At 43.8% G+C, this 26597-nt stretch overlaps 1 protein-coding gene across 2 annotated transcripts in view; it reads left to right on the top strand.

Moving 5' to 3' along the window:
- PARP1 (poly(ADP-ribose) polymerase 1) overlaps positions 1 to 25798 on the top strand; it is a 38176-nt gene extending 12378 nt beyond the window's left edge. For both annotated transcript variants that reach the window (XM_086460654.1, XM_086460653.1), the window contains exons 6-23: positions 1292 to 1408; positions 2365 to 2541; positions 2983 to 3124; positions 4683 to 4823; positions 5569 to 5811; positions 6823 to 6891; positions 7671 to 7803; positions 9253 to 9448; positions 10748 to 10876; positions 18784 to 18867; positions 19702 to 19824; positions 20260 to 20388; positions 21129 to 21227; positions 21742 to 21894; positions 22172 to 22299; positions 22677 to 22738; positions 23848 to 23962; positions 25448 to 25798. In XM_086460654.1, the coding sequence (XP_086316780.1) occupies positions 1292 to 1408; positions 2365 to 2541; positions 2983 to 3124; positions 4683 to 4823; positions 5569 to 5811; positions 6823 to 6891; positions 7671 to 7803; positions 9253 to 9448; positions 10748 to 10876; positions 18784 to 18867; positions 19702 to 19824; positions 20260 to 20388; positions 21129 to 21227; positions 21742 to 21894; positions 22172 to 22299; positions 22677 to 22738; positions 23848 to 23962; positions 25448 to 25529 (2322 nt within the window). In that variant the 3' untranslated portion in view covers positions 25530 to 25798. The remainder of the gene's footprint in view (positions 1 to 1291; positions 1409 to 2364; positions 2542 to 2982; positions 3125 to 4682; positions 4824 to 5568; positions 5812 to 6822; positions 6892 to 7670; positions 7804 to 9252; positions 9449 to 10747; positions 10877 to 18783; positions 18868 to 19701; positions 19825 to 20259; positions 20389 to 21128; positions 21228 to 21741; positions 21895 to 22171; positions 22300 to 22676; positions 22739 to 23847; positions 23963 to 25447) is intronic.
- The last annotated feature ends 799 nt before the right edge of the window (positions 25799 to 26597 follow it).

Raw genomic sequence — 26597 nt, 5'->3', positions numbered from 1 at the left:
AAACCAATGAATAATTGTATTGTAAAAAGTAAACAGAGATAAAGTGCGGAACTAGATTAATAAGAAACCATATCTTTTTCACCCTCTGGGGAGCTGTGTTCAGTTCTTGGGTACAAAGTGTGATAGATCACAGCTTTCTACCTTTTACTCTCTGGAATATTGTGGGAAGAATTCCCAACAGGGCATCAGCAATTTTTGTATTTATTGAAAGTTTGGTGTAGGTACTTTCGAAGAAGAAAAAAATAACAAACTGCTTTTTCTGCAATTCAGCTCTTAATGGAGCTGTAGAAAAACAGTGTGTCTGCCTTTGAACAAAAGTTTTTTGGTTTTGTTTGTTTGTTTGTTTGTTTTTTGTGAGGCAATACCTTAATTTTCAACAAAACTTAGCTGAGACATTGTCAAGGTTTTGCTGCTGCAGTGTAGATATTTAAGACAGATCAAGGCAGCTTGTGGATCAGGGTTAACTTTGGGTTCACTAATTTTTTTTTTTAACAGCATTTCATCAAGCATGATCATTAAAATTGAAAATTAAACCATCGCAGTTAACCAGTTCTTCTAGAGTAGCCAGTGAATAACATTCAGAAACTATCTGAGATACTTTAGGGTGCTTCTTTGCTGTCCAGCCCTTTAACCTTTTGTAGAAAGGCCCAAAAGAATGTGCAAGCTCCTCCGGACTGCTGCAGGTGGAAAAAATCTGATAGAAATTCCTCTTCTGCTCAGGTGGTTTAAAAGTGCCAATCAGATTTTCTGATTTTTGTTTTAATACAAGGCTCAAATGCAGCCACGTCCTCGCTGTTGTTGGTGTCAACTAGTTAGGTGATAATTTGAGAGCTTGCTATGGGTAGAGGTGTAATAGAAACATGGGTTCCCCTCTACCTAAAAGCTAGCTGTCTTGTTAGTATCGCTTGTACTTTCTTGAGTGGGATAGTGCTGAAACAGTTGCTCCTTGGCCTTTCTTCACATATACATGATGGAGAAGCCTTGATTTATACAGAATCCCATAGGGATGTCCTTCTGGATGTAATCGTGAGAAGAGAGAGTATTTGCTGAAGCCGCGATGTGCTCATGTATTCATACTGCAATCTGAAACGTGGGTTTAAAGACCTGTTCTAGGTTTTTAGGTAAAATGTGTGACTCTCCCTTTTGGACTGATTCTTGGTGCTCTTCATCTCACAGTCTGCGTTTAAGATACCATGGGCCTGCTAAAACCTTGTCCACGTACTGCAGTTTCAGGAGTGTGCTTGAGAAGCAATTGATTGCAAGTAGCTGAGCTGCTGGGTTTTGTCAACAGGAGCAGACAGAGCTGATCTGGGGCATCAAGGATGAGCTGAGGAAGGTCTGCTCCACTAACGACCTGAAAGAGCTGCTGATCGCCAACAAGCAGGAAGTTCCTTCAGGGGAGAATGCCGTGAGTTGGTCTGTAGTTGCTTTGCATGTGTGCTGGGTCTTTGAGTAGGTGAAAGTGACCCAAACGAGTATTGCTGCAAGGTCCACAAGTCTGGAGCATAGGAAAGGAAATTCAGTGCAAAGCCCAGTCCTTTCATCCCAGGACTCTGGTGATATTGCTGTTACACTTGCTTGTGAAGGCCTGTGTGGTGGTGTGTGGTGCTGAGTTCAGCACCTTTGTCTCAGTGATGTGCCTTTACTCAGCTATGCCCAAAGTGGTCCATGGTTTTTTTTTTTATTGCTGGCTCTTCAAGAGCGGGTTAATTATGGCAGTTCGCATTGCCTCCCTCAACTGTTGAATTATGCAAAAAGAAGCAAAAACTGCACAAATTCTTTCCTGGTATCTGTTCTAAAAACTGTCACTTTTCAGTCTGTGTAACTTCTGAAAGTCTTCTCTCTTTTGGAGCCACACGTGACTAAGTGTTTGTATTTATTAAGACTGTGTAAGGAGTGTGGGCTGGGATGTGGGAAGCGTCTAGACTCAAAATGGTCAAGAAATACTCTAGGCAGGAAGACTGGGACTTGTCTTTGCCTACATTCCCACCTACCTACTCATGTGCTCAGATGCAGTAGCTTGTCTCCTCCTTGGCTGTTCTGGCACGGCTGCCTGGGCAGGTGCTGTGTGGTAGGTAGGTATGCTCTCCTGAATGCCAAATCCACGTAGGAGACACTGAGCCATGGGTGTGAGCAGGTATGGTGTGACTGAGGACACTTCATGGCTTGTCTTTAAGGCGTCATAAATCAATCGGTGCTTAAGAGTCTTGGTTTATATGCGGTGTGTGCATGACAAGCACTGGAAGCATCTATGTCTGTGTGCCAGTAGCCTAACAGTTATTTTCTTGTGCAGCTCAGTAAGGTAGTGTGTGGGCTTCCAGCCTCCTTCTGCCATGACCTGTTTTGTATTCTTTGTTGCTTTAGATTTTGGACCGAGTAGCAGATGGGATGGCATTTGGAGCTCTGCTTCCCTGCGAGGAGTGTAAGGGGCAGTTTGTGTTCAAGAGTGACGCATATTACTGTTCAGGGGACATTACTGCCTGGACTAAGTGTGTGGCTAAAACACAGACTCCCAACAGGAAAGACTGGGTAATCCCAAAGGTGGGTGCTCACTGCAGATTTGATGATCTGAAGCACATTTCTTAACTGATGCTACTCTTGCAAGGAGATCGAACAAGCAGCAGGCAGTGTTGGATGCCAGAGAGCAGAGTGTGCTGCAGTGCTGAGCAGCTGTGACGGTGGGGAAGTCCTGTCACGGCTATGTCCCTCCAGGGGTAGGCAGCTAAATAAATCATATTTTTTCTAGTAACACTAAACTGCAGGAGTTGTTGCTGATTTGATTTGAAATCCATCACTTACCCTCTTCTAGCTTCATTTTCTCAGTCAGTAAAGTGAGTATTTGCCTACCTTAGTATGGATTTCTTGGAAATCCTTTCCAAGACCTGCAGTAAATGCCAACATCTGACCAGTGCTAAATTTAGCCTTTAAATCTTATAATAGTATTTGTTGTTTTTAAACTCTACTTATGCTTTCATCCCACAGGAGTTTCGAGAAATTCCTTACCTGAAGAAATTTAAGTGTAAGAAGCAAGACAGGGTATTCCCTCCAGATGCTGTAACTGCGAACTCTGTGCCGCCTCCCTCCGCGTCTGCTCCTTCAACAGAGACCGTGTCCGCACCCAGAGGTGAGCAGCTGGCTGGGCATGGGTCAGCAGAGTTCAGGGTAGTGTATAACACTGGTCTTAGCCAGACAAACGTGCTACCCTGAACAGGCATGCTGTTCTCCTGCCCCTAGCCAGGCAGGGCTGTCCTAGTAAAAAACAGCATAGCAGAGTCTTGTGTGCTTGATCTTCCTAGGGCAGGTAGACCCTGATATGGTGGGTTGCCTGGGGACATGGGCTTGGAGTCCCAGTTGTTTTCGTACAGAAATCATTTTGGGTATTTGTTGATGGTGAGGAAATGATGTGTTTGCGATGAATCAGAAACTTAAAGGCTGGTGTTGCAAAGTGCATCCCAAGGGAGACCTGCTGTGAAATGCCTTCTTGCTTGGTTTCTTGGGAAACATACGGGGATCTCCATAATGCCACCATGTTCCACGTTGTGTCAGGTTTTAAGGGCAGGAGTTTTGTTTTGTTTTTCAAATTGTCCGCTGGGATTTGGCTTTACCAGGCACTGACTCTCCTTATGCAAAATAGATGCACTGTCTCCAGCCCACAAACTGGCAAAAGGTTGGACTCCAGAAATTCCCTGTAGGCTGCTGGAATGAGTTGCATGCTTTGGTGATACAGCGTGTTCCCTAATAGCTATTCTGACTTCTTTCTTACTCAGCCTTTTTAGCCCTTGCCATGGTTTTGGGAGCAGGTGATTATTGTTACTTGGTGGAAAGCGTGGGAGTAATTCTGCACAACCAATTTTAGCCAGATCATGTTATTTTAGCAATGAAGACAAGGTAACCCAGGTCTTCGTTCTGATTGGCAAGTTGATTGCAGCCCCAGTGTTGATCGTAATTAGGGCCAGATTACTTTATTTGCTAGCAACCAGACTAATCTGAGTTGAGGGGAGAAGAGGAAACAAAACCCTCAGTTGGTCAATCAGAGTTAATAGTGTTTATCTTTAGTGGTGCAGATATGCTCTTAGACACCTGCTGTGTCCTGGACCCACCTGCATTGCAAAGTGTTAAAAGGGTGATGGAGCCTCAGATGGTTACCAGTTTGCTCCTGACTTGTTATGGGGTTTGCATGATAGAACTTTGTACTATCTATAAGATCAAGACTCTAAAGTACTATAATGTAGGAACACTGTTGCTTGAGAGACAGTCCTCTTTCTCCAGCCCCTCAAAAACAGATTTCCTTTTGAAGAGGCAGGAACTTTCGTATTACAGTGATTTTCTACTGTGCTGGTTTCTCAATAGAAGAGGGAAGCAGAGCACAGGCTCTAGTAGCACAGTGCTGAAGCAGACTGATTTTATTTTTTTCATTTAAAAAAAAAGGCATGCAAATAATGTGTCTACGTATCCATCTTCTGTCCCTTCTGTTTTTTGGCGGATGCTGAGCTTTGTTGCCTTTCTGAGGTGAACGGGAGCTTCTTCCCACTTGCTTGGTGCAGGTCAGACCTGCTTGGACCTTTGTCTCCCTGCCAGCTGGGCTGATCTCACCGAATGTGGGGGATGCTGTTCCTTTGTGCTTGTTATTTGTCCAGAGGGCTCTGAGTTCCTAACGTGGTGTGTTGTTTCCAAACCCCTAGACAAACCACTGACCAACATGAAGATCCTGGTTCTTGGAAAGCTGTCAAAGAACAAGGAGGAGGTGAAGAGCATTGTGGAGGACCTGGGAGGAAAGATGACAACAACGGCAAACAAGGCCACCCTGTGCATCAGCACACAGAGTGAGCAGCCGTGCCTTGATTACTGGTAGCACTGGTAACAAAGCTGAGCAGATTACAGAGGACACACGTCCTCAAAGCTGTCTGGGATCAGTGTTTGGATTAGGGGGAGTGTTTTGTGTGCGCACATGGCCTTACTGTGCTTGGAAAAGTAAAGACAGATGTGTGCTGTTTGAGTTTTGCTTGCCCAGCACGTTAACCCTGCGGGGTGTGGTGTAAGGCTCTGTTGGGTCTGCAGCAGCTGAGCTCGGGTCTGTATGCAGACCATGGTGGTGTGCAAGCCACCCTTGTTGGGGTGACAGGTGCTGGGGGCTGTGTCCATGCATGCCTTGGAGAAGCCACAGAGCTGACTGTGAGTGCCTGAGGGCAGTTGTTTTCTCTGCTGGCAACTTAGGGTCTGCTCTTGCTCCCTGTTGGAGTCAAGGTGCAAACTGGCTGCTGAGGTAGGAGATCTGCTCCCACCTACCAGGAGGTCCAAGAGGGGACTGTACAGCCCCAGCCCAGCTCCGGGAACGGGAGAGCTGGACCAGCCAGCTAAAACAGCAGTGTTCCTGCTCTAGCCCAAGCTGCAGCTTTGAGCCAATGGGGATTTTGCGCTACAAATAATGTGGTGAATCCAAAATGTGGTGGAATTGTGTTTCCACAAAGTGTTAGAGCCCTGAATCTTGGCCAGAGGGAGGAGCTAAAGTCTGAAACCTTACTGATGCTTTTTTTTTTTTCCTCTCCGTTTCCCACCCTGCCTCTGCAGAGGATGTGGAGAAAATGAGCAAGAAGATGGAAGAAGTGAAGGAGGCCAAAGTCCGTGTGGTCTCAGAGGAGTTTCTTCAGGATGTGAAATCCTCCAGCAAGGACTTTCAGGAGCTTGTGTCTCTCCACGCGCTTTCACCTTGGGGTGCGGAGGTGAAAATGGAGCATGAGGAAATGGCCGTGGATGGGAAGTGCAGCAAGCCCCCAAGTATGAAGAGTGCTGGGAAGGTCAAAGAAGAACAAGGTGAAGAACAAAGTGGTTGTTTCTCTGCAGGCCTGTTCAATGCTGTGCATGCACATAGCAAACCTGGGCATAGTCTATCCTTGCCCTTTTCCTTGAGTTCTCTGCCCTTTATCTCGTAATAAATTTAAATAATGAGACCTCAGGGCAAGACTAGCTTTGAGTAAACATGAAGCTGGCTCTTATTTCCCCTAGTTCAGTCTTGCTTCAGAGATCTCCTGTGCTGTATGTGCCCAGGCTCTCTGACATCGGTCCAGTCTCTTTCTCCTAACATGTCCGCTTCTCTGCCAGTTTGGGTCAGTGTTGCAGCTCCAAGGAGGTGCTGGGGCACCAAGGTGTGACAGACACTACCATGACCCCCAAGGGGTGTTAGGAAGTGAGAAAATATTGGGGTCCAGAGCAATGGGTCTTTGTTGTACTTGGTTTAGAACGTAACGTTTTATGGAGGAAAGATGTCCACGCCAGTGGTGTTCCCCACCAATGCCATAGAGAGCTCGTGTTATTAATGCAGAGCAGTGAACAAAACCATTGGATCTGCTTGCCTATCTTCAGTTCCCATTCTTCTCTGTGTCCTCCAAGCATGTATTTCTGCCATGCAACTGGGCCCGTTACTGCCAAGCTATCTCACAGCAGTATCATCTCCAGAGGACTTGAACGCCCCCCGCGGACTAGAAGGTTTTTAAATCCCACTTAAACAACCACAAATGTGATTCTTACCTGCTGTGCAGGTGAAAAAATTATATGGCCCACCCCTTGAGGCCAGAAGGAAGGAGATAGATAGAATCTATGGAGACCTTATTTTTCATTTAGTCGGTGGTGTTGGGGCTGTGAATTGTCTGTTGAAGCCAGGTAAAAAAAAAAGCCATCAAAGTCATTGTGCTCATATACTGGGAATCGGATTTGAAGTCTCCTTAGGGGGCTAATTATGCAAATTGAGAATTTAAATGTTGAATCAAGTCAAGTAAATTCCTAGACTGCCTGCCTAGGAAAAATGTAACTCTTCTTTTGCTGCAGGACCTAGCAAGTCTGAAAAGAAAATGAAGCTAACGGTTAAGGGTGGAGCGGCAGTAGATCCTGATTCTGGTGAGTGATAACAATGACTACACCTGTACCACACACAGTCTTCAGGATGCATGATCATTGGCAAAATGTTTCTGTGAAAGGATAAGGGTTCCGGAAAAGGAATGCGAATTTTTAAACCATTTTTTCTTGCCATCAAGGGAAGGATATTGACTGACATCCAAAGCTGGATATTAGAGGATTTTCTAGTGCAACTTCCAGAAGGACCTCTTAAACTAAGAGTGCCTTGTTCAGCTTCAGGACCATCTGTCAGTGGGGTGAAACAAGGTCCAGCCAGCAGAGGCCACAGGTCTGGCATGAGCATCTGCCCCTGGATTCTTTGGGGGGGACGGCTGATGCTGCTCTCCAAACCAGTAGCACATGGACGTTCTGAGCATTCATACTGCATCCAAGGCCAGACTTTGGTTTTTCAGACCATTTGCTAATGTGACACCTGCAGAGCTGTATCTCTCTTTCTCTCTTGAGAATTCCTTCAGCCAGTCACGCAGTGTTAAATACTAGATTTTCAATGGTCCTTTGTCAAAAGTTACTTCGTTGGTTTTTTTTTTTTTTTTCCTCTAGTTAGGATTCGTGTTCACATCAATGTATCTAAAGATGTATGGTCACAATTTATTGAAAAGAAAACGTGCTTTGGGTAGTTCTGAATGAGCACATGGTCACTGTTTTTGCAGTGTTTTTTGTTAAGTCACACTACTTCATGAAATGTTTGAGTGAGCACATATGTAGGAAGGAGACCTAAAATGGTAACCTCCTTCGTGTTCTGATTTGTTTCTTCTCTGTAGGTTTGGAGGATTCTGCTCATGTCTTTGAAAAAGGTGGAAAGATTTTCAGTGCAACCCTGGGACTAGTAGATATTGTGAAAGGAACAAATTCCTATTATAAACTGCAGCTGCTAGAGGATGACAGAGAGAGCAGGTGAGTTTAGTTTTCCCTAGAAATACTTCTGTTCACTTTTTTTCCAGTACATACTGGGGTTTTGGCATCTACAGAAGCAAAATATGAATAAAATGTTTTTGTGAGGAGATACAGATAGGCATATTTATTTTAAAACAAAACAAAAACACCCCCCAAAAAAATCCCAAAACCACCAAAAAAACCCCAAAACTACAAAACAACCAAACAACAAATTACCCATGGAGAGATCTCTGCTCTGTGTGGAGACAGTTCTTTGTGGTGCTGACAAAACCTAAATTGGGAGGTGAGTACGTTTACGGAATTGCACCTGGTAGTGTTCATTCCTGCATCCTGGGGCAAGCGAGGCACATACGATTGGTGTCTTTAGGACTGGGATAACTGGCTAACAGCAGGGCCACAGTGCTCTGTGACTGATGGCTGCCCTTGAAAATACAGAAGCAGAATTTGGTGGAGGTTCCTCTGTTCTGACATCAAGACCCCACGCATACAGTCAGCGGTATTGGGAATCTTTCCCATATTCTTCAACTTACTGTTGTCTTCTGGTTGCAGAGCTGTAACCTTGGGAAACAAAATCAGGTGCTAGCTGTTCTACCACAAAGTAGTCCTGAATTGCATGCCCTGACACTTAATAAAAACGCACTGAAATGGTTGGGGTGATCATGTATTTAGCTTTCCAGTCTCATTAGACACATGGCAGAGCTGTCCAGTGGTTGCATTACTGTACAGATAAAGAAATTCAGAGGGTTCTTTAAAATTAAATTTTCCCCCTCCCCAAGCATGTAAGGGACACACAGAAATCCAGGGGAGCTAAAGGCTGTCATCAGTGACCCTGGTTCAGCTCTGGATTTATTGCACTTCACCATTTTCATAAGTTGCTCGCTCTTGTACATGGGTTTTGTATCTGGATCTGTGATTCGGTACATGAAGGGATCTCGGTGCCTGCGTTTCATGCCTGACATATTGGTAAGATCGATTGTATCCCTGTAAATACTACAGAAGCTCACCCAAGGTGGTGTCAGTAATGCGAACAAATACTTGAGTTACTTCTGGTTTCTCTAAAAATCTGATCTCTAGGACTCGAGGCTTAAGGATGCATTGTGTTTATTTTTCGAATATATGACTCCAATAGTCTGAAGATTGGTATTTGTGAAACATTAAGCCTGACGAGATATTAGCCTCTCTCTTCCTGCTGTGCACGCAGTTATCCTCAGGGCTGGGGGTCTGGTGTGTTGACACTGGGCGTTTGTTCACAGCAGTTCTTGGGCATATGCTCTGTGGTAGCTCTTCTGTTGCTCTTCTGCAGTCACTGATAGAGAATGTCTTCCATAAAATTAATGGTATGCAAATGACTGATTTGCATGCAGTCACATGGCTGTTGCGGGGTCACTTTCATTTGGACTGAGATCTGGAGTCAGATGTCTGTTCTTTTCTCACATTTCGCTTCTCTAGATACTGGGTGTTCAGATCTTGGGGTCGCGTGGGCACTGTGATCGGGAGTAACAAGCTGGAGCAGATGCCATCCAAAGAAGATGCTGTTGAACACTTCCTGAATTTGTATGAAGAGAAGACTGGCAATTCTTGGCATTCAAAGAGCTTCACTAAGTATCCCAAAAAATTCTACCCCCTGGAAATAGATTATGGACAGGTAACTCTGAAGTGTCCTGTACCAGGTGCAGCATTGCTCAGGTGCTTTGCTGTAGCTGTTCTGTTCAGCGCTCACTGTTGGCTCACTTACACTTAACAAACCTGAGGAATGATGTGCAGGTGTGACTATTGCATCTTCTTGGTGCTGCGGAAAGAGCTGTAGATCAATGTGTGTCATGCATTAAAATAGATGTGTTGAGAAACTAAGTAGCTTTCCATTGTCAAGTCTGAAGTCTCTTTAGCTGCTCGTTCCTGTTTACTCTGTAATTTTAAGGATGTTAATTTGAACTCAGTTCAGCAGTCATTTCACATACATCCTGTCTGAAAGCACCATTTTCTTTTATTTAAAATAGGTACTTCTCATCTGTCTTCTGCATCTAAAGACTTCCCAAATGCTGAAGCAACTCCTATGCAGCACTCTGCATAGTGTGCATATTGAGCAAGCTGAGAAAAAGAAATTATTCATTGCCAGTAAGATTTGGCTATTTAGGCAGCTCAGCTAAACAAGAATTCTCTTCCTTCTGCCCGGCAGGGGTTTGTGTGTTTATTTAAAGGCATACATGTAACTTTAAACTATTTTCAGATTAAATAGTCAAATGCTGTTAATAGCTGTAAAGATACCAGAGAATATATTTTCAAGCCATTGCATTTATTTGTGGCCAAATTACCGGCTGTCATCTTTCAGTGCAAAGTACTCGATGCTTAGCTTTATTTCTGGAAATTTGAATATTGCAGCATCAAAGTGTCTGTTACACTGTGATGTACAGTGATACTCTGAAGCATCTGGCAGATGCTTTATTGGTGCAACACTCTATCCATGAAAGCATCTAGATGGTATTATGGCTAACTGATGATTCCTGTACTTATCTATGACAGCTTTTATTACAAAAACTTAGTGAAACTAGTTATTACATCTCTATTTTGTCATAAAAGCCACAAAGTAAACAGTCATTTTTTCATATCAAGGTCTCTATGCAACAGAAAGCTTGCAGAAAAAGTGATTAATACTGTTGCTTGAGGTGAAGCAGAGATGCATAGAGAGTTCCTGTTCCCTTAATTCTACTTCTGGTTTACAGTGCCACCTCTTGAAATAACATCTGCCAAATTACCAACTAGGTGGATTTTTTTTAAACCCACTTTGTTCCAAAATGTCAGAGCAATGTCCCACGCTCCCCATGAACTTCAGGCTAGTCATAGTATGCCTACACTAAATTGGTTTTGAGTTGTTACCATGGCAGCCAGCCTGATAACTTTTATCCTTTGTGATTTTGCTAATTCTGATACTATTTTTGCCTCCCAGGATGAAGAAGCTGTCAGGAAACTGACAGTAGGTGCTGGGACAAAATCAAAACTTGCTAAGCCAATCCAAGACCTCATTAAGATGATCTTTGATGTGGAGAGCATGAAGAAAGCAATGGTGGAATTTGAGGTGACTACACACATTTATGTTTCTCGCTTCTAACCATCCATCATATTTACGCAGCCAGAAGCAAGCTCTTTGCAATCTGGGGTGCATCACGCTTTCCAGAAGTCAGCGTGAGTTTTAGATCAGCCTTAAAATAAGGGCAAGAGTCTGAGCAGAATTTGCTAAACACTGGAAGTAGTAACTTGGTTGATAGGTGCAGTTTTTAAAACATGGGTGCATTCTTTGTTCTTCAGTGAGGAATGTCTGTTATCAGCGTCTTCAGTTTAACAAGCCTGCGAGAAACTCATCCGCTGGCCCTGGGATCAGTAGTCATTCCATGGGTTTGGGTCTTGTTGTTTGTTTGGCTTTTTTCTTCCAGTGACACATGCATCATGACCATTGTTCACTAAATGCTCTTAAAATATTAACACAGATAACCAATTTGCTGGTGGTGTGGGGCTGGAAGCACTTTTTTTTTTTTTTTTGTGAGCGGTGAACCACATTTTGGGTGGGGGCAGCACTGCCACTAATTTAGGTAGTGAATGAGCATGCAGCTCAGACTTGAGAAATGCTGCCAGTTGATACATGTACTAAAGAAGTGCCCTGACAAAGTCCAGATCCTCTTCTAATCAGGACCAAACTTGAGATGTTGTTGTTGTATTTCTCATTTGTTCTAATGATACCCTCTTTTCATCCATTCTTCTTTCCTCTATACATCTTGATCCATGCTTCTAACAAGCTTTCAGAGAGTGGTCTGGTAGTATCATCTGTCTCTTCTTGCACAGAAGCACTTTTACTGATGTTCAGATATCCTGCAGTTTGGTTTAATGCAGCCATTCAAACTGGGTTAATTCTAAATCACAAATTTCAGTTTTCTTCAGCCAGCTTAGTTATGCTGCCTTAAGACTTCATGTTTAAGCAGCTGTTGTTTGCTGTCTCTATCAGTATTTTGTGTACGTAATTTTCAGAAGAAGCTTTGCACCATTTTGTGCAGCTTATCAGAAAGCTTTCAGATGGCTTGCCCAGCATTTTGTAGTACCTTGGGTTAATTGTGTTCTCTTCAGTGGTTCTTTACATCAAAGTCTTCTAAAATATTAAGAATTCTTTGTAACTGGAACTGGCTAAAGACTCTGAACTTCTGATGTCATTTGTATTTCTAGAACTCTGTTAATTCACACCATCTGCAGATCTGTAGGAGACCTGGGAGTCCAGATGGGCCTGTCTTCCTATTAGATTTATTTTCCTTTACTGTTGCTGCTGAACAGCTGTTTTCCGTTAGAGGAAATAATGTTTTTGCTTGTTAGAAGTTTCTGTGCATCCTCCAAAATGGCTGGTTGGTTCCTTTTAATCAGCCTGATCTCGAGTATTTCATTCCACCCAGGCACTCTCGTTCTGCCAAAACTGTAGCAAATTCTTAGTCTTTCTGTTACATGACAGTAGATTTATCTGATTCATTTCTCTTCCTGCTTCTAATTTAGCTTTCAAGAGTTTTACCTCGCCAAGCATACAGGAGTTTATTACAATTCTCTGTGTCATTGCCTTACAGTGAAATGGCTGGTTAGAGGGCTGAATCTATTCTACTGCTGTGTCCTCTCTTGTCTCGGTGGAAGGCAAACATCTCCCTTGCCTCTCATGACAAACTTGGTGCACACATCTGTGATGTGGAGCTAATTCTTCACATTACCCTCAGTGCATCTGGCAGTAATTGCAGTGCTGTTGTTTTAGGCCCGGCCCCATGGCTGCTGTGCTCTTTTGATGCACTTAGTTCCAACCCCCCTGCCATGGGCAGGGACACCTTCCACTAGACTTCCACTATGTTGCTCCAAGCCCCATCCAACCTGGCTTTCAACACTGCCAGGGAGGGGACAGCTGCAGCTTCTCTGGGCAACCTGTGCCAGTGTCTCACCACCCTCACGGTGAAGAACTTCTTCTTGATATCTAAGTCTACCCTGTTTCAGTTTGAAACTGTTACCCCTTGTCCTATCACTACCCTTCCTGATCAAGAGTCCCTCCCCACCTTTCCTGTAGGTCCCTTCAAGTACTGGAAGGCCACTATAAGGTCTCCCTGGAGCCTTCTCTTCTCCAGGGTGAACAACCCCAACTCTTTCAGCCTGTCCTCACAGGGGAGGTGCTCCAGCCCCCTGATCATCTTCGTGACCCTCCTCTGTACCTGCTCAAGGAGGTCCATATCTTTCTTATGCTGGGGACCTCAGAGCTGAACACAGCCCTGCAGGTGGGGTCTCACTGGAGCAGAGTAAAAGGGCAGAATCCCCTCCCTCAACCTGCTGGCCACGCTGCTTTTGATGCAGCCCAGGATGCCATTGGCTTTCTGGGCTGTGAGCGCACATCGCTGGCTCGTAATCAGTTTTTCACCCACCAGCACCCCTCCTCCCCAGGGCTGCTCTCAATCCACTCATCGCCCAGCCTGTATCTGTGCTTGGGATTGCCCCCACCCAGGTGCAGGACCTTGCACTTGGCCTTGTTGAACTCCATGAGGTTTGCACAGTCCCACCTCTCCAGCCTGTCAAGGCCCCTCTGGATGGGCTCCCTTCCCTCCAGCGTGTCCACTGCACCACACAGCTTGGTGCTCTTGGCAGACTTGCTGAGGGTGCTCTCAATCCCACTGTCCATATCACTGACAAAGATGTTAAACTGCTCTGGTCCCAGTACCGACCCCTGAGGAACGCCACTCAGACATCGAGCCATTGACTGTGACTCTTTGAGTGTGACCATTCAGCCAATTCCTTATCCACCAAGTGGTCCATCTGTCAAATCCATGACTCTCCATTTCAGAGACAAGGATGTCATGCGGGAAAGCGTCAAATGCTTTGCACAAGTCCCAGTAGATGACATTGATTGCTCTTCCGTTGTCCACCAGTGCTGTAACCCCATCATAGAAGGCCACCAAATTTGTCAGGCACAATTTGCCCTTAGTGAAGCCACGTTGGCTGTCACCAATCACCTCCTTATTTTCCATGGAGGATCCACTCCATGATCGTGCTGGGAACAGAGCTGAGACTGACTGGCCTGTAGTTCCCTGGGTCTTCCTTTTTTAAATAGGGCGGTTATGTTTCCTTTTTTCCAGTCAGCGGGAACTTTGCTGAACTGCCACAGCTTCTCAAATATGAATAATGGCTTGGCCACTTCATCCACTAGTTCCCTCAGGACTTGGAGATGAATCGCATGCACCCATGGACTTGTGCACCTTCAGGTTCCTTAGATGGTCTCAAACCCGAGTGTCTCCTACAGTGGGCTGTTCTTCATTCTGCCAGGCCCTGCCTTTGCCTTCTGCGACTTGGGCAGTGTGGCTGGAGCACTTGCCGGTGAAGACTGAGGCAAAAAAGTCTTTGAAGACCTCAGCCTTCTCCATATTCTGGGTAACCAGGTCTCCTGTTTCCTTCTGGAGAGGCCCACATTATCTCTAGTCTTCCTTTTGTCACTGACATACCTATAGGAGTTTTTCTTATTAGGTGCTAGTGCTTCTATGTGCTAGTTTATAGATTTATATAACTTATAGTTAGTATAGGTGTATTCTGTATGCCGGTGATCTGGAGGATTCCCTGTCCTCTCTCTGCCTGGCAGAACAGAGTGATTCAAGGGGTAGGGTGCAATAGCGACAAGTTCCTGCCTCGCACAGCAGGCAGTTCTCCGTGACTGCCCCATCTTCCCGGTATAACAGGTATGAGGCTTTGCAAGTGGAGCTGAACAGCAATGAGGAGGATGGCTCCTCTAGCTTGGAGGTGTCACCGAGGTTAAGTTGGCCTATGCCCTGTGCTAAAACTGCTTCCGTAAAGAAAAAAAGACACGGGCCATTGCCGTGGGACACTCCTTTCTGAAGGGAAAAAAAGGCACAATATGCAGACTGGACCCACTTCGGGCCCTAAGTCTGCTGCCTCCCTGGGGCCCAGGTTAAAGATGTGAAGAGAAAGCTTCCTACCCTGATATGGCCCTCAGATTATTAGCCACTATTGACTTTTTTTTTTTCAGGTAGGTAGCAGTGAAGTTGCAACAAGAAGTCCAAGGGCAATCAAGAGACTTCAGGGCCTTGGGACATCTGGTTAAGGGATCAGGCGCACAAGTAGTGTTCTCCTCTACCAGTTGCAGGGAATGATGAAGGAAGAAACAGGAGGAGTCAGCAGATCAATACCTGGCTCTGAGCCTGATGTCACAGGCAAAGTTTTGGGGTTTTTGATCATGGGTCAGTTTACATGGCATCAGGCCTGCTGGCAACAGGTGGGTACACCTGTCGTAGAGGTGGGGGAAAGGATCTTTGCACAGGAGTTAGCAGAGCTCATTGAAAAAGCTTAAACTAGATTTGAAGGGGGAAGGGATAAAACCAGACTTGCTAGACAGAAGCTTGGGGGCGGCACACCAGTACGAGGGATGGCGTGCTAGCAAGGTCCTTTGGTCTGCCATCTCGGTGGAGGTAGGGGACAGAGATGCATCTGACAGCAAAGACACAAGCGTTATTGATGTGTTGGAAACCACAGAAGCGCCTGGGAATGGTCATGTAGGAATTAGGGCTTCTCCCCACAAAAAGGTGGCAGGATCAATAGCCCAGCTGAAGAGCATCTGCACCAATGCACACAGCATGGACAACAAACAGGAGGAGCTGGAACCCATTGTGCAGCAGGAAAACTGTAATATAGTTGCCATCACGGAAATGTGGTGGGATGACTCGCACAACTGGAGTGCTGCAATGGATGGCTATAAACTCTTCAGGAGGGATAGGCAAGGAGGGAGAGGTGGTGGAGTAGCGCTGTATGTTACGGAGTGTTTTGATTGTCTAGAGCTTAATGATGGTGGTGATAGGGTTGGATGTTTACGTGTAAGAATTGGGGGGAAGGCCAACAAGGCAGATACCATGGTGGGAGTCTGTTATAGACCACCCAACCAGGATGAAAAGGCAAATGAAATATTCTGTAAGCAGCTGGAAGTCTCATAATCGCTAGCCCTTGTTCTCATGGGGGACTTCAGGTTGACAGATGTCTGCTGGAAATAAAACACAGCAGAGCGGAAACAGTCCAGGAGGTGCCTGCAGTGTGTTGAAGATAACTTCGTTACACAGCTGGTGAGTGAGACAACTAGGGAAGGCACCTTGCTGGACCTGTTGTTCGCAAACAGAGAAGAACTTGTGGGTGATGTGATGGTTAAAGGCCACCTTGGAGAAAGTGATCGTGAAATGATAAGAGTTTTTGATTCTTGGAGGGCAGTCAGCAGAACTCCTACCTTGGACTTCCAGAGGGCAGGCTTTGGCCTGTTTAGGAGACTGATTGGGAGGCAGTCCTGAAGGGCAGAGGAGTCCAGGAAGGCTGGACATTCTTCAAGAAGGAAATCTTAAAGGCGTAGCAGGAGGCTGTCCCCATGTGCCAAAAGATGAGCCGGAGGGGAGGAAGACTGGCCTGGCTGAACAGAGACCTTTGTCTGGAACTCAGGAAAAAACTGAGAGTTTATGACCTTTGGAAGAAGGGGCAGGCAACTCAGGAGGACTACAAGGATGTTGTGAGATTATGCAGGGAGAAAATCAGAAGGGCCAAAGCCCTTCTAGAACTCAACTAGAACTTAATCTGTTTACTGCTGTAAAAGACAAGAACAAACGTTTCTATAAGTACATTAGCAACAAAAGGAGGGCTAAGGAGAATCTCCATCCTTTGTTGGATGCAGGGGGGAAACACAGTGACAAAGGATGAGGAAAAGGCTGAGGTACATAGGCAAAGAAGGCATTCGGTCTGTAATGGTAAGACCAGTTGTTCTCCAGGTACCCAGACTCCTGTGCTGGAAGACAAGGACAGGGAGCAGAATGAAGCCCCCATAATCCAAGGGGGCATGGTTAGCAACGCGCTACACCACTTAAACACACACGAGTCTATGGGGCTCAATGGGATCCACCCAAGGGTACTGAGGGAACTAGCAGCAGTGCTCACCAAGCCACTTTTAATCATTTACCAGCAGTCCTGACTAACCAGGGAGATCCCAGTTGACTGAAAGTTAGCAAGTGTGACACCCATCTACAAAAAGGGCGAGAAGGAGGATCTAGGGAACTGCAGGCCTGTCAGACTGCCCTTAGTGCCAGGGAACGTTATGGAGCAGATCATCTTGAGTGCCATCATACAGCCCATACAGGACAACCAGATGATCAGGCCTAGTCAGCATGGGTTTATGAAAGGCAGGTCCTGCTTGTCTAACCTGATCTCCTTCTATGGCCTGCTTAATGGATGAGGGAAAGGCTGTGGATGTTGTCTACCTAGACTTTAGTAAAGCCTTTGACACCGTTTCTCACAACATTCTCTGGAAAAACTGGCAGTTCGTGATTTGGATGGATGTCCTCTTTGCTGGGTGAAAAACTGGCTGCATGGCTGGGCCCAAAGAGTGGTGGTGAACGGAGCTAAATCCAGCTGGTGGCCTGTCACAAGTGGTGTTTCCCAGGGCTCAGTATCGGGGCCGGTTCTGTTTAATAACTTTATCAGTGATCTGGATGAGGGGATTGAGTGATCACTCAGTAAATTTGCAGATGACACCGAGTTGGGCAGGAGTGTTTATCTGCTTGAGAGATGGAAGGCTCTACAGAGGACTTTGGACAGGCTGGATCAATGGGCCGAGGCCAGTTGTATGAGGTTCAACAAGGCCAAGTGCTGGGTCCTGCGCTTGGGTCACAACAACCCCATGCAACACTACAGGCTTGAGGATGAGTGGCTGGAAAGCTGCCCAGCCAAAAAGGACCTGGGGGTGCTGGTCAACAGCCAGCTGAACATCAGCCAGCAGTGTGCTCAGATGGCCAAGAAGGCCAACAGCACACTGGCCTGTATCAAAAATAGTGTGGCCAGCAGGAGTAGGGAAGTGATTGTGCCCCTGTACTCAGCACTGATGAGGTTGCATCTCAAGTACTTTGTGCAGTTTTGGGCCCCTCACTACAAGAAAGACACTGAGGTGCTGGAGTGTGTCCAGAGAAGGGCAATGGAGCTGCTGAAGGGTCTGGAGAACAGGTCTTATGAGGAGCAGCTGAGGGAACCAGGGTTGTTTAGTCTGGAGAAGAGGAGGCTGAGGGGAGACCTTATCGCTCTCTACAGCTGCCTGAAAAGGGGGTTGTAGCAAGGTGGGTGTTGGTCTCTTCTCCCAAGTAACAAGTGCTAGATTGAGAGGAAATGCCTCAAGTTGCACCAAGGCAGGTTTAGATTGGACATTAGGAAAAATTTCTTTAGTGAAAGAGTGGTCAAACATTGGAACAGGCTGCCCAGGGAAGCGGTGGAGTCACCATCCCTGGAGGTATTTAAAAGACATGTAGATGTGGTGCCTGGGGACATGGTTCAGTGGTGGACTTGGCAGTGCTAGGTTGGACTCCATGATCTTAAAGCTCTTTTCCAACCTAAATGATTCCATGATTCTAAATGCAGGCAATCAAGACATCACTTTTAACTTGGTTGCTTCTTTTTTTGTTTGTTTTTCATTAGTAACTACAAAGCATCTTAGCCTCTTTGCATTTGACCCTTGATAATTCTAGGGTAAAGTTGGAAGAATGTGTCTAGGTTGAACCTAGAGACACAGATGATCTTACGAACAAGAATTATTTCATTCAGTTTGCTTCTTTGTCAGCCTGAAATGTATGGTTACTGAAGTGATTGAGGAATCCATCTGACACCAGGTCAATATTAAACTTCTAGCTAGATGCTTAGTACCCTATTTTTGTGCTGCTCTAGCATGCATGCTTAGTTTCCTATCAGAGTCTTCCTTTGTTTGCAGGACATCTCAATAGTGTGCACTGTCCTTCTGACATCATTCCTTGATCCACAGAGATCAACACCAAGTCTGAAATGTTTCTTTGTGTGGTCAGTCCTACTAGGATGGAGAGATTTGTTCCCTAGAAACTAGAGAGGAAACGCTGCAATGGTTTCAGTGTCATGAAATCCTGTTTTAATCATTTAAATCTTCATCAGATTGACCTGCAGAAGATGCCATTGGGAAAACTGAGCAAGCGACAGATCCAGAGCGCGTACTCCATCCTTAACGAGGTTCAGCAGGTGAGCATGAAAGAGGTGTTGGAGCAGGAGGGGAATTCGGAAGTTGTTCTGGGTTTGGAGTGGGGTGAATGCTGAGCTGTGTGTATAAAGATCTGTGTTCTCTCTTGCTGGAGAAGAGGATGTGGCTTCACAGGTGACTAGTTAGGTCTCTTCACTGCTGTACCTGTTTGGGCAGTACTTGTACCTTTCACACTTTTGTAGCACAAACTTCAGGCTGAGCCAGACATAAATGGCAGTTGAGCAAATGAGGCCAATGTCTTGATCTGGTAGCAAGCTGGTGTTTCCACCCCAGAAAAGTCTGTTTGAGGGTGAGAATAAAAGTTAAGTTGACACAGGAAAAGGCCTGGCTTGATGACATTACTGTATTCACACATTGTGATCGGGACAGTTCCAAGAATCACTACATAGTATTGCCTGATCAGCTTGCAAAAGTGTACCTGCATACCCCCTTTTTTTTTTTTTTTTTTGTCATGTGCTCCCTGACGAAGTATAGATACAGGAGGTTTTATTTAAATTGTTAGAGTTGACCAGAACCTTGCCAAGGACATGCATCCCTTCCATATCTAGAAGCCTTTATTTTGCCTTCCAGAAACATAATCCTCATTACGTTTTTCTCATACCAGAAATTCTGTGTATTTCTGTGCAAGTGCTGTGACTCACTACATGCAAAACAATTAAATAGAATTGCCCTTTTTAGTTCTGTGAGAGTTTCAACATTGACACTATTTGCCCTGCTGCCTCTGTGTATAGTCCTCAAGAATCTTGTGTGTGTCTATCGCTATGGAGACTTAATCTTACTCGGTAATTTTTTTTCGTGGTTGTTGTCTTGTCTAGGCAGTTTCTGACAGTGGTTCAGAATCCCAGATCTTGGACCTCTCCAACCGCTTCTATACTCTGATTCCTCATGACTTTGGGATGAAGAAACCACCTCTCTTAAATAACTTGGAATACATTCAGGTATTGACTGGAAACAGTATGTTGCTTGCAGGCAACAGGTCTGATACCAGACATCTAACGCAGAGAATTTGTGAGGTTTTAAATCTTACTTTAACCTTATGAAAGCAGGAGGTTAAACTTATTTTTCTTCACAATATATTTTTGTTTGTTTGTTTGTTTATGTGCATATATGTGTGTATACATATACAAATATTAATATATAAGGTATTAGAAGATGTCCATGTTAGATATTATGGTCTACTTTTATATAGATATGTGTGTGTATTGGTGTATTTAAGTATATTTTTTTTTTTTAAAAGAAAAGGCAATGTTGGTGTGTTGTTAGATACCAGTGTGTGGCCAGTGATTCACATATACTTTTATAATTTGGCATATTCCAGAGTTATTCTGAACATGTCAAAGGCACAAGTAAAATAACCTTTTTAAATTCCTCAGGCTAAAGTGCAGATGTTGGACAACTTGCTTGATATTGAGGTTGCTTATAGCCTTCTCAGAGGTGGAAATGAAGATGGAGATAAAGACCCAATTGACATCAACTATGAAAAACTTCGAACCGACATTAAGGTAAAGGAAATGAGTGGCTGTGAATACAGGCTGATGTCCTGTTAGTTTGGAGTATAACGAATCACCTAAACTGTGAGTGGGCAGATGTATTGGCATGAGTTTAATGAGGGGCCACTGAGATGGTTAAGGAACTGGAGCATGTGTTGTACAAGGAGAGGCTGAAAGAGCTGGGACTTTTTAACCTGGAGAAAAGGAGGCTCGGTGGTTATCTTACCAATGTCTGTGAATACCTGATGGGGGCAGGGAGTAAAGAAGACAGACAGACTCTTCTCAGTGGTATCCAGTGACGAAAGGCAATGGGCACAAATTGAAATACAGGAAACTGTATTTAAACAAAAGGAAAACCTTTTGTTGTTAATGGTGTTTGGTTTGGGTTTTTCTGTTTGTTTGTTTACTGTGAGGGTGGTCAAATGCTGGAAAAAGTTGCCCAGAGAGGCTGGGTAGGCTCCATTTGTGGAGGTGTTGAAAGCCTGACTGGACTCAGCCCTTGGCAGCCTTCTCCAGCTGATCCTGCTTTGAGCAGGGGAGTTGGAAATAGTTTCCAGAGGTGCCTTCCCATCTTGGACATTCTGTGATTTAATGCTGTCTGTATACCTGTATATCTTCTCTAGGTGGGAATAAATTTCCGCCTAAATGATAAAGGAGGCTTAAACTGAGGAGTTGCAAGCATGTGGTGGATGTCATCATAAGAAGTCTGCTTGTTTGTATGCTAAAGAAACTTCTTGTTTACCTCTTTGCAGGTTGTTGACAAAGATTCAGAAGAAGCCAAGATTATTAAACAATATGTGAAAAATACTCACGCTGCTACTCACAACGCATATGACCTCAAAGTTGTGGATGTAAGCTGGGCAATGCTGGGGTTTAAGTTTGTGAAGATGGACTCTTTTGTCAACTTGTCCGCAGTTTCCTTTGAGTAGCTTATCTCGTTTCCTTCATTGAAGAGAGAGTTTGATACAACAGCAAAAGTCTAGCCTGAGATGTGTCTAAGCTTACTGAGGTGTCTTTGGGGGTGTGTTTTAATTAGTTGGCCTCAAAAAGGAGGTGGAGGAGTAATCTTCTAAAATTGAGCCTTAGTTCATTGAGTGATTTTTTCAGAAAATTAATGGTCTCATGAAAGTGCAAAAGGGAAGGTGGAGAAGTAATCAATAACAAGTACTGTGTGAGCAACGCTACCTCTTTTTTGCTAGCATGACATAGCAAACTGCAAATACTAGAAACCATCCCGATCAATTTTCCTAGCAGATTAGTGTATATTCCAGACTGGATGATTTTTTTTTAATCTCATTAGTTGCATGAAGGTAATGGTTTATTTACTTGGTTGTTCTTTTTCTACTGTGCCTTTTTGAATTGAAGATCTTCAGGATTGAGCGTGAAGGAGAGAGTCAGCGTTACAAACCGTTTAAGCAGCTTCATAATCGCCAGCTGCTGTGGCACGGTTCCCGCACCACCAACTTTGCTGGTATCCTCTCGCAGGGTCTCCGGATAGCTCCCCCTGAAGCTCCTGTGGTACGTTAAACGGGTAGCTTCTCTGGCTGCCTCCATCCCTGTGCCCAGAGATGGCCACAGTCAGAGACAACCTAAATAGGAGAATTTCTATGTGGGGTGGGCTCAGTGTTATCTCTCAGCATGCAGACAATGCTGTGTGTCCAGAATGGGTTGCTGACTGACATGTATAAGAGCTTGAGTTGCAGCTTTGCTTTCCCGGGAGCCCAGCCAGGTGGATTCAATGCTGCCTTTGTGTTATTGTCCCAGTTTTTATTTTTTTCTCTTTTGCTGCCTGCAGACTGGCTACATGTTTGGGAAGGGCATCTATTTTGCGGACATGGTGTCCAAAAGTGCCAACTACTGTCACACATCTCAAGCTGATCCCATAGGCTTAATACTGCTGGGAGAAGTTGCCCTTGGAAATATGTAAGTAACTTAGGAAGAGTGTTTGCTGAACGTGCTTAATAGGTCATGGTAGAAGGCGATGCTAAAATTGCAAGCCTTTTCTTCAGTGTGAAGAAAGAGTGCTTTGTATTTCTTTAGAAACAAGATTTCCTCTTTTTTTTTTAAAATGAAAGCTATTTGGTGGGACAAAAAAATCAGTGTTGCAGGTCTGGAATCTTGTGCTAAATGCCAGTGTTATTAAAATTAGTAGCTGAGACAAAGAAGGAAGGCTATTGAGTTCTGGAAAAGTAGAATCTAAATTAACTTTATATTAAATCATCAGAAAGTAAAGCCTGGAAAAAAAAAAGATCGTTTAAGATGAATGTAGAATGCTATTATGTGTTCTTTGTGCTATCCAGGTATGAGCTAAAGAATGCTTCTCACATAACAAAATTGCCCAAGGGAAAACACAGTGTGAAAGGTAAGCATTAGTAGTTGTCACTGGTAATCTCTTATTGATGGCAAACTTACCTTGTGGCTCTCTGCTTAGCAGAGAGCGCTATTGTCATTCCATAGTTGTACTTCCTTTAAGAGTTTGCATGATGTCACCCTGTAGTTGCTTCTGTATATGTGTATGTGGTGTTTTGAGATGGGAGTTAGTGCACTTGGAATGTTAAGACTGAAGTTAATGTGTTGCCTGAAGTTCAGGAGGAAACTTTCATTTGATGTTACACAAGAGAAGATGTAAGGTGCATTCTCCAACTTCTTACTTGCTTTCATCATAACAATACAATGTCTTTTAGAAGAAAGATGAGAGGTCTGATAGATCAGAAGAATAATTGTTTAGCTTTCAAAGTGCCTTAGAAGCATGGAGAGAAGGGAAAATCTAAGAATAAAAGTTCAGTTGGAACTGAACAGCTGTTCTCATTACATTTCTATCTGCAAAAAGTATCAGTATATTGCACTGAAAAAGAAGATGAGAGAAAAGACTTAGCTCTCTAATTCAAGCAAAAGAAATGGTAATCATGACTATCTTCTGTACTGAGATAGGAGAGTGGAGAACAGTCACATTCAGTAATGAGTGGCTTTTCTTAAACTACTCATTTTGAGAGGCATAAAAGATTAGTTGCCTAAAATAGAATAAAATGTGATTTAGCATCTTTTTCCATACATGCTACTCACACTATTACGGATGTCAAATCAGATTTGTATTGAAGAGTTTAAAGAGAATAAGAATTGGTTTGTTTGTACTTCTCTGAAAATGCTGTGATGTGCAATATTTTCATTAATGGACCTAGGATATGAGAGCTATAATTCTGGTCTGTTTTAGCTTTGATCATACAGATGAGACAACAGCCAATTTTGTCTAAAATTCTCACTTTTAATGTAGCAGAGTATGAGTACCATAAGTATCATGGTGCTGACTTGAATAAACAGACTATATCCTTTGTGTTTATTTTAAGATACTTTTGCACTTGGTCAGCATTTGAAGTATATGTGAAGTAATTTTGGCTGGCTGAGTCATTTTCTTTATGTGCAAAGTCTGTGTTTGCCTTCTAGAGTTGTAACTAATGTTTTTTCCCTTTCTAGGCTTGGGCAAAACTGCACCTGATCCCACAGCCACTACCACCCTTGGTGGTGTAGAGGTTCCCTTAGGGAATGGGATCTCAACAGGAATTAATGATACCTGTCTTCTGTATAATGAGTATCCTTTGCTGTTATGTTGGCTGCATGCTGTGTTTGAGCGTTGCTGAGTTTGCTCAGGAGTTTTGCACACCATGTTTCCTTTCTTTTAGATCTGCTTTGGCCTACTCGCAGACAATTTAGAGTCTCTTCTCCAAGGGCAATGATTTTACAGTTGTCACACTTAAAATTGTCATTCTGCAAAAAAAGGAGACAGTACACGTAGCAGCTAGTGTTGCCCCAACAGGACTCAATACCTGAAAGCATTGGAGTGGCCAGGTGACACTACGCAGTAGTGTCTTGCCCTGAGACATGCCAGGACAAGGCGAGGGGAATGCAGCCTGTGGTTTCACATCACTCCAGTCTGGTTTCTTCCTCGTGGTGCTGTGGCTGGCCAGCTCGGCCAGGAGGAGGTGGGGGAGCCAGCTCTGTGGCTAGACGGAGTCTCTCATTACACAGCTTCTTGTGTTCCCCAGACTCTTTGCAAATATTGAGGTAAACCTCAGATGTCTGTCAGAGGTGTAGCTGTTAAGCCACTTTATAGGCAGAAGTGCCCCCAAATGAATGTGTGCTCAACATTCACAGGAGGTCATAAGAATAAGTGATGTCTAAGGTCCCAGAGTAATCTCTTCACTGCCAGTGATGCAAGCAACCCATTAATACAACCTCTGGGTTGTGTAGAAACTGGCTTCTTTCTTGGTAAACTCTTTCTCTTACAAGCAGTCTTGGCAACTGAACCCATGGCAATACTGTTTTTATCTTGAGTTTTCTTAAATACAGCATCTGTCTTGGTCAGATGATAAAATACTATACAGTCAGTAATAGCTCACTGAGGTAAGATGATGTGCATTTGTTTTGTTTTACAGTGTTTAATGGGGATGCTTTTTATCTAAAATTGGGATTAGAGGTAAGTTTGAGGCCTAAAGCACTGAGAAACAAATAGGCGAGCTGGGACAGTCTTAAAAACAAAATGATGCACTACAGTCATAGGATGTGCAACCACTGTAGAGCTCTTGTCTGTTATTCCAGTTTGAGTTTTTAGTGAGAAATTAAGAGGACATTAAAGACTTTGTGCTGGAAGGTAGCAATAGAGCTACGATTATAATTGTAGGTGCCAGGTCTGTAGTTGCAGATCTCATCCAGGCTACGTGTTTAGATAGCAAGAGAGATGTTGTGCTATGGCTCTGGCTGGCAAAAAAAAAAATCTTCAAGAGCTGCAGCCCTGTATCTAAGTCAGTTCACCTGCTTGTCACTCACTGTTTCTGCTGCATCATCATTAATTCTCCATATGACTGTTAGTTGCTTGTTTCTAACTGTTGTATAAAACGCTTTCAGATTCAACAAAAAGTCAAATTTAAAGATTCGTGGTTTGAGCTGTTAAAACTGCTTAATCATTCAGGCAGCTATATGGTAACTTAAATTCAAAGGTGAAGTTTGACTGTGTTTTGAGGTTTTTCTGTGTTCTTAATTATCAACTGCTGTGATTATCCCTTAACATTCTTCCCAGATATATTGTGTATGATGTTGCTCAGGTAAATCTGAAGTACCTGCTGAAACTGAAATTCAACTATAAGACATCACTCTGGTGAACAGTATTTAGAAGCCCTGTTAGAGTTATACGGTAGTTACACTATAGCGTTGACTTCTGACATGCTTACGCATTGACTTCTTTTACCAAGATATCAAGAGCTAAACTGCAGAAGAGGTTACTAAATGGTATTTAGTACAACACTTAGTGAAAGTTTTATATAAATGTGTGGCAACACATGGGCCTGAATTCTGATGAGAACGAGTACCTGGTTTTGTTTTATACCACTTCTAATTCTGGGGCTTTCAAGTGTTTCTTTTAATTGACCAAACTGACCAAAAATAAAGTAATAAAAATCAAGCTTGTGTTTTTAGCCAAACAGCTGAGCAATAGCAGGAGAAGGAACTTGAGGATGTTTGTGATATTTGCTCTGTTAAGGTTCTCTCTTGTTTAAGATACCCTTTTTCAGTTTTCATTTGAATAAATGATACATGTGCATTTATTTTGAGGTAAAAAATAAAAGCTAATTTCATACTAACAGCTTTATGTTTCAAAACTTCCAAATTGTTTTGGTTTTGAGTCATGATCTAAATGTATTTGGTAGAATGTTCTTAAACATGATATCTCTCTGAAGATAAATGCCAAATACTGAAATATGTAGTCACGTTTCAGGAAGTCACAGTGAAATGAAAATTTGGACTTTCCACTGAGACTTCATCTGTCAACAGTTGGTGTGATAAACGTGGAAAATGAACTTGTGGCTGTTTGAATTTAGTATTAGCCCCAATAAACCTCCTTTAAATATCTATCTTCAACGTGATGTAAGTTGGTTGTTGTAGACTCAAGTCCTAACAAAGCTGTAAGTTGAGTTTGGATTCAACCTTCACTCATCATGATCTGGAGTAAAGTCTGTTGCCACGCTGTGGGTAGTCTTGAATTCACTGTCTTGAAACATCAATATAAACTAATGATGCCAACGTTTAGTGATGTTTGTTACTTCTCACTTTCGGTGAGTCGTTGAGCAATATGGAAGTACTTGGCTATGGAGCAACATTAGTTCTTTCTCTGCAAAAATTACTGATTTCCCTGAGCTATTAGGGGCAAGTTGGCTAACGTTCCCCAGGGACAA

The sequence above is a fragment of the Leptosomus discolor genome, chromosome 2 (assembly GCF_034619465.1).
Source record: "Leptosomus discolor isolate bLepDis1 chromosome 2, bLepDis1.hap2, whole genome shotgun sequence".
NCBI classification, from domain to species: Eukaryota; Metazoa; Chordata; class Aves; order Leptosomiformes; family Leptosomidae; genus Leptosomus; species Leptosomus discolor.
Note: the sequence above shows the minus strand (reverse complement) of the source record. Positions and strands in the feature narration are given on the sequence as shown.